At 48.3% G+C, this 7500-nt stretch overlaps 1 protein-coding gene across 10 annotated transcripts in view; it reads left to right on the plus strand.

Annotated features, from left to right (window-relative positions):
• mef2d (myocyte enhancer factor 2d) overlaps positions 1–7500 on the plus strand; it is a 78544-nt gene that overhangs the window by 45413 nt on the left and 25631 nt on the right. For 8 of the 10 annotated variants that reach the window (XM_061049752.1, XM_061049753.1, XM_061049750.1 and 5 more), the window contains 2 exons: positions 2424–2561; positions 6257–6491. In XM_061049752.1, coding sequence (XP_060905735.1) covers positions 2424–2561; positions 6257–6491 — 373 coding nt within the window. Of the gene's footprint in view, positions 1–2126; positions 2262–2423; positions 2562–6256; positions 6492–7500 lie in introns of all 10 variants that reach the window. The other 2 variants (XM_061049751.1, XM_061049757.1) reach the window with 1 other exon arrangement.

The raw sequence follows: 7500 nt of genomic DNA on the forward strand, positions 1-7500 counted from the left end.
CCTCACTTAGCGTTTGATTGAGCTCAGTGGGAGTCACAGAACATATGCTTCAGACCGCCACTCTCCCCCCTGCTAATTAATGACAACCATCATCGGGGACGACTCACAGAGGAGCCACTTTGAAAACGCCACGTGGTCATGTTAGTCTGACGATCTCTAACTTCATGTTTTAGATTATAGTTTAGAACTCCCAACTGTAGAGATGAAACTCTTAGAAGCTGAGTCTCAGTCAACATGAAGAGACAACAATCACCAGTCTGTTTTATCTCCTTTCAGCTCTTTGTGTTGGTTTCTTTAACTGTAAACACCTGTTCTATACGTCCACCTGTACGTTAGCCTTGAAGCCGCTAGCAGCTAACGTGAGCAGGACGTTTGATTTGATCTTCTGGAAGATGAGCACGACTCTCTGAGTAGACTTCCCTCCTCCTCCTCTTCTTCTTCTTTTTCTTCTTCTTCTTCTTCTTCTTCTTCTTCTTCTTCTCTCTTTTTGAGAGCACAGCTACATCTTGTCCACTGAAGTCTCTCCCGCTCTCGTCTGGGATCTATTTTCCATTTGGGATACATAAGAGACTCTCTCTCTTTCTCTCTCCCTCTCTCCCTCTCTCTCCCTCTCTCCCTCTCTCTCGATCTCTCCCTCTCTCTCTTTCTCTCTCCCGCTCTCTCTCCCTCTCTCCCTCTCTCTCTTTCTCTCTCTCTCTTTCTCTCTCTCCCTCTCTCTCTCTCCCTCTCTCTCTTTCCCTCTCTCTCTCTCTCTCATTCCCTCCCTCTCGTTCTCTCTCTCTCCTCCTTTCATTCTCGCCCTTTCCAGAGCATGCTAACACTGACACAACCTGACTGCCGTTAACCTCCACGCTAACACCACTGCGTGCTCCCTAACACGCCCTTTACCCCTTTTTTCTCAGTTCAACCTCTTTCCTCGCAGCCGAGCTTCACACCAATTAGTAACTCTGTTGATTGTGCAGAGCGGGGCGATGCCTCGCCATGTCATCTGACATCGCTCAGTAATCTACATGTTCTCGCCATGTGAGAGTGCCTCAGGCTGCTGCAGCACTTCCTGTACGCTCAGTAAAGATTGAGGCGGCGGCGTCCTTTGATTGCAAAGCTCTCTCCTTTTGGGTTTCACCCTTTTAACCCTTTGCCTCCCAGAGAGCACCTCGTGGGGGTGCGAGTGCACATTGAGTGGTAATAACGTGGGCGCCAATACATTGTGAACGTTGACCTGACAAATCGATGGAGGATTGTCAGAGGTTGAGATTTTGACTGCAAGGCTCTTTTTCCTCCGCTTGAATCTGCTGCTGGAATAAAAAAGGCTCCTCGTTTGTCTGTAGAGGGTCAAACTGAACCATCTGACTTTTACTGATTCATTTTTATACAATGAAGAGAGTGGGAGTCAGAAGACGTGCAGTGGGTAGACGTGAAGCAGTAAGACGTGCAGCGGGTAGATGTGAAGCAGTAAGACGTGCAGCGGGTAGATGTGCAGCGGGTAGATGTGCAGCGGGTAGATGTGAAGCAGGTAGATGTGCAGCGGGTAGATGTGCAGCGGGTAGATGTGCAGCGGGTAGATGTGCAGCAGGTAAATGTGCAGCAGGAAGATGTGCAGCAGGTAGATGTGAAGCGGGTAGATGTGCAGCAGGTAAATGTGCAGCAGGTAGATGTGCAGCAGGAAGATGTGAAGTGGGTAGATGTGCAGCAGGTAGATGTGCAGCAGGTAGATGTGCAGCAGGAAGATGTGAAGTGGGTAGATGTGCAGCAGCTAGATGTGCAGCAGGTAAATGTGCAGCAGGTAGATGTGAAGCGGGTAAATGTGAAGCGAGTAGATGTGAGGCATCTTTCTCTGAATGAAATGTTTAAATGAATTTCCCTTTATTCATGAAGTCATTGATTTCCGTTTGTCTGAGTCTGACACGTGTCCATCGTGGACTCCTTAATCATTGATTTCATGATACCTGATGTTGTTTTGATTTGTTTAATCTGTGCTGTTTTGCATTGTGTTGATGAATTCTGTTTCTGTTCCTGTAAGAACATAACAAACGTGTATATCAAACAGAAGTCATGGAAGAGCGTGAGACATGACATGTAAACCTGCCTCCTTCTCCTCCTCCTCTACCCCTCTCTGACCGCTTCAGACGTTGCGAAAGAAAGGCTTTAACGGCTGCAACAGCCCAGAGCCCGACGGCGACGACTCCATCGACCAAAGCCCGCTAAACGAGGACAAGTACCGCAAGACCGAGGACCTGGACAGCCTCTTCAAACGCTACGGCGTGAGTACAGTCATACTTTTGTCACCTTATCTAACCTAGCCTTTCTCTTCTTCTTCTCTTTCTCTGTCTACCTGTCCTGCTCCTCCTCTTCCTCCTCCTCCTCCTCCTCCTCCTCCTCCTCCTCCTCCTCCTCTTCTTCTTCTTCTGTTCGGGGAAACGAAGGCTCTGAACAAGAAAGAGCACCGTGACTCTGAGAGCCCAGACCCCGAGGAGCCCTTCTCCCTCACCCCCCGCACTGAGGAGAAATACAAAAAAATTGACGAGGAGTTTGATAAAATGATGCAGAACTATAGGCTGTCAGTGAGTACCGCCCCCCCCACCCCACCCCCCCACCCCTCTGTGTAACCCCCCCCCATGTTGTTGCCCCCAGCTGACAGCGGCCTGATTACTCACAGAGCACTCGCTCCACGCCTTTACCTCCATCACATCACCTCTCACCAGCAGCACCTCCCCCCACCCTGCCACCAAATCACTACCCACAATCCCCTCTGATGGTGTGTCACTGAGCAGGAAGTAGTTAGACGCAAACTTTTCCAACAAGGCGGGAAACATTTCTCAGAGATCCTGTCAGGTGATCATCAGGAAAGAGAACAAAGCCGAACCATCTTTATATCCATCTCTTAAACTAGATATACTGTATATAGATATATATATAGATATACAGTATATAGATATACAGTGTATATATATATAGATATATATATATAGTATAAAAATATACATATATATATACAGTACATTATATAGATATACAGTATAAAGATATACAGTATATATATAGATATATATATATATACAGTACATTGTATAAAGATATACAGTATAAAGATATACATTATATAGATATACAGTATAAAGATATACAGTATATATATATATATATATATAGATATATATATATACAGTACATTGTATAAAGATATACAGTATAAAGATATACATTATATAGATATACAAGAGATGCTTTAATACAGCGTAGCTCCGTACCCGGCTCAGCCTTCCTGTGATTACCCAGCTGCATGTCCCGCCCTCTCAGTGTGGAGCGTCCTCGTGGTTTCTGAAGCCTCCGCGTCCAGAATAAATAAAAACGGAGAGGAGTGCTAACGAGGTCCCCGTTTTCATCAGTGTTGTCATAGCAACCTGAATCATGGGAGGAGATGACACTTCACGATGATAATCAACACGTTTGGAGCGTGTAGCGGAGCCCAGATACCAGACGTGTAACTCTGAGACACAACATGGGACTGCAGACCGCGGTTAATCCTGAAGTTTCTCTGAGCTAAGGTTAAAAACTTTGATCACTGGAAACGTTTCTGCCTGTTTTAAACGTTAAACTTAAAGCGTTCTACCACCTCAGAGCCGAGTTCAGAGATTCATCTGAAGGAGAGACGCGACCTTCAATCAATCATCACCTAAAGGAACAAAAGTACAGAAATAAGACTTGACTGGCTCCTCCCCTTAAATCACAGCTGCTCCCCTTAAATCACAGCCCCTCCCATTAAATCACAGCTCCTCCCCTTAATCACAGCTCCTCCCATTAAATCATGTCTCCTCCCCTAAATGACGGCTCCTCATTAAATTAACCAGAACTCTTTTCACGTCCCTTCGGAGAAAAGGAGTCGCTCTGAACTCTCGTAGTTTTAAATCCTTTCAGCTCGGAGCGCCAGTGGCGATTGGATGTTAGCCGGACAACTCTCGCCTAAAGGCTAAAGACGAGAGTTGTCCACCCCCCCCCCACCCCCCCCAACCTCGCCACCACATTATGTGAGCCCGCCGACAGCCCGCCCAGCACACCTTCCAGCAGACTGAACAAACATCCTCTCCTCCCTCAGCTTCATAATCCCCTTCACGACAGCTCGGGGGCCGGGATATACACGCTTAATCCCACTTGTACTAAAAGACCTCCAGAGGCGGCGGGGGGGAGGGGGAGGGGGTCGGAGGAGGACAGGCGGCGAGACGACACCCCGAGCTCACAGATCTGGAGCTGTTACACAGAGTAAAGACCAGCTTTCTCAACCTGAGGGTCTCTGCTTTGATCCTTTCCTTGGCACTCAGATTCTGTGAAGATTTCCTCCTTTAACAGCGGAGCGGCGTCCGGAGGAGGAGCTGGAGTCTGAAACGCCTCGTGTGGAGGGTCGGTGTTCGACTTTAAAACTAAAACAGGGAACTCAAAGAATCCTGCATGAGACACACGGTGAATCAATCCCAGCAGACTCTGTGTTCTCAGCCTCAATAATAAAGAGTTTACCGTCACACCTGGAATATAAATCGCTCCTAAATGTGACCTCCATCCTGATTTCAGTCTTTTCATCTGAACGTCTTTAAAAGTTTAAAATCAGGCGTTCTGTTTTATTTAAACGCTCTCAGTACGATGAGGACGTACTCGTTAACAGCGCTGTGGAAGAGATTAAACTTTGTTACGTCGATGTGTTGGTTCAGCCTCCGGCCTCATTTCTGATTTCACATCATGAAAGAATCACAAACGTCTTTCTGAATTATTGATCTGATTTCAAACACGTCTGAGATGTTGCATCTTCATTCAGAGACTGAAAATATTCATCCTGACATCCTCAGATTTAGAAAAGGCGGGACACGAGCTCTAACCTCTCATCCATCCATCCCCTCCGCCTCATCCCCCCCCCCCCCTTTGCTCGCCAGGTGTGCCGTGATGCAGTGCTGTGAGCCGCTATCTCCACCCGCCATGGTCACCACTTCCTGTGCCGCTCGCCCTAACAGATTGAAGTTCTTAAGTTAACCCTGAAATGACTTTCACTAAAATTCTCCCGTTAAAGAATCGATGACGACGCAGTCCTGACGTTGAGTTTGATTAATTCTGTGAGAAATCAAAACGTTCAGAGCTGCAGGATCCAACACGCTCAACGCAGAGAGACGGAAGAGCGTCTTAAAGGAACTCATGTGAACACGCCTCCATCTTGGCTCTAACTGTTGAATATTTAAATCCAACTTTACAACTTTGTGAAGTTTGTGAATTGTCACATCAGTAATCTGTCAGATGAAGGCGGTGCATTTAAAATAAAACAGATTTATATTTAAATCTTTTTCTCAATAAAAACGGCGTTCAGAGGCGAAGACGGAGGGCAGGACGGCGTCCTCGTCTAACTGGGTCTCTCAGTTCTGAGCGCTGCAGCTCTGTTCCACATTCTATAAATAGAGTCCTCCTTTCAGACCTGGAACAGGGCGAAGTGGGTCAGATGGCCGGACGAGGTCCTCGCCCTCCATTTCTCCAGGATCCAGGTCTGTCTGGACCTCCATGTTAGAGGTCATCTCAGGTTGTAGATAGTGAACATGTAGAAACCCCTTTAAATGAAATGTTGATGAAAACGTGACAGCAGGTGGAGTCTGACGCAAACGCCAAAAACACAACGCAATAACCCGCCGCTGTTTAACCCGGCATGAGGCGTGAGAGGAGACACAGCTGTCACCAAGTCACCGTGCATGAAAACGACTGAGAGAGAGAGAGGGGGGGGGGGATAGAGAGAGAGGAGGAGAGAGAGAAAGAGAAAGAGAGAGGGGGGGAGAGAGAGAGAGAGGGAGAGAGAAAGAGGGGGAGAGAGAGAGAGGAGGAGAGAGAGAAAGATGGGGGGAGAGAGAGAGAGAGGGAGAGAGAGAGAGGAGGAGAGAGAGAAGGAGAGAGAAAGGGGGGGAGAGAGAGAGAGAAAGAGGGGGAAAGAGGGAGAGAGAAAGAGAGGGAGAGAGAGAGAGGGGGGAAAGAGAGGGAGAGAGAGAGAGACAAACAAAAAGAGGGAGAGACAGAAAGAGAGAGGGGGAGAGAGAGAGGGAGAGAGTGTGTGTGAGTGAGTGATGAAGTTTGTTTTGGGAAGCCTCTTCTTCTGATTGGTCGATTTGTGTGACTGCGTGCGTCTCACCGCTTGTTTGAGCTGCTGCTGATCACTAACTGATCACCTGTCTGTTACTGTAGGTGTGTATGATGTCACTACAGTCTAAGCCCCGCCTTCTTCCTGTCATTCCTCTAGTCCACAGTCCCACAGCAAACCTTCTCCATGCCAGTCACCGTGCCAGTATCCAATCAGAACGCGGCGGCGGCGGCTGCAGCCCTCCAGTTCAGCAACAACCCCGGCGGCGCCCTGGTCACCACCACCTCCTTCGTCACCTCCACCCTCCAAGACCCACGCCTCCTGTCGCCACAGCAACCGGCTCTGCAGAGGAACAGCGTGTCGCCAGGGTTACCACAGCGACCAGCCAGCGCAGGTGAGAGACGCAGTGAAGCTCTGCAGCACGATCAGGTTAACCAATAACAAACACCCAAACCAACCCTCCCTGCTGCTGATTGGTCAGTGAGTCGTACGGCTTCGACCAATCAGCAGGTGATCTGCTCGCTCCGACACGCAGCCAATGATGAGCGTTGTTTTCTTAAAGCAGCAAAACAAGAAAAACAAACTCAGAGTAACTCGTGTTTATTTCTCTCTCTCTGAGTCTAGTCTCGTTCTGATCTGAAGTCTGAGGCCGTCAGGGATTAGAACAAAGGTTTCCTGGACACACTTTGATTTCCCGCCTTCCCTCAGAGGATCACGCCGCAAACATCCCCGCCTTTATCTGAAATCCTCTGGACACGTTCACAAACCTTCATTGTGATTTTAAGAAACGTCGATATTTAATGGTTATGTTTGATTCTGATCGTGGTCTATCTATTCAGCAGACACGTGTCGCTTTACTTCCTGTTTGTATGCACGCCGTTTCAGTGAAACAGCAGCAGAGCAGGGAGAGGTGCACTCCGCCTCTTTAATGACACACATCCATCTCCTCGCTGACGGAGGCTGGCACGCTGCCTCCGTGTGGCGAGTGATCCTTCTCCCTCCCACTAAAAGGATTTCTGCGCCTCAGACGAGGTTACTTATCAGGCTTTGTTTTCCAAGCAGCGTAATCTCATTGTAAGTCAGAAAGAGGTGATGTAACGTGCAACAGCATCGCATTACAGCATCTTTCATAACGCGCTGTTCTCCCAGGCAGTAATGCGCCCCCCCCACCCCCCCTCATAACTTCAGCTCTCTGCAGCTCTCTCTTCCTCACCACATGTATTGGGTTTGCTCGTTCGCGTCCGTCCAGCCAGATTTCTCTCAGCCGCCCCCGATGACCTCCACTCCTCCTTTCTGAGGAGAGGCGGAGCCAAAAACGTAAACTGAACCCCAACAGGGAGCAAAAAGCTCTGCACAAAGTTCTCTGAAATGAAGAAACACGTTTGTGTTCTCGTGTTTTTTAC

The sequence above is a fragment of the Labrus mixtus genome, chromosome 11 (genome assembly GCF_963584025.1).
Source record: "Labrus mixtus chromosome 11, fLabMix1.1, whole genome shotgun sequence".
NCBI classification, from domain to species: Eukaryota; Metazoa; Chordata; class Actinopteri; order Labriformes; family Labridae; genus Labrus; species Labrus mixtus.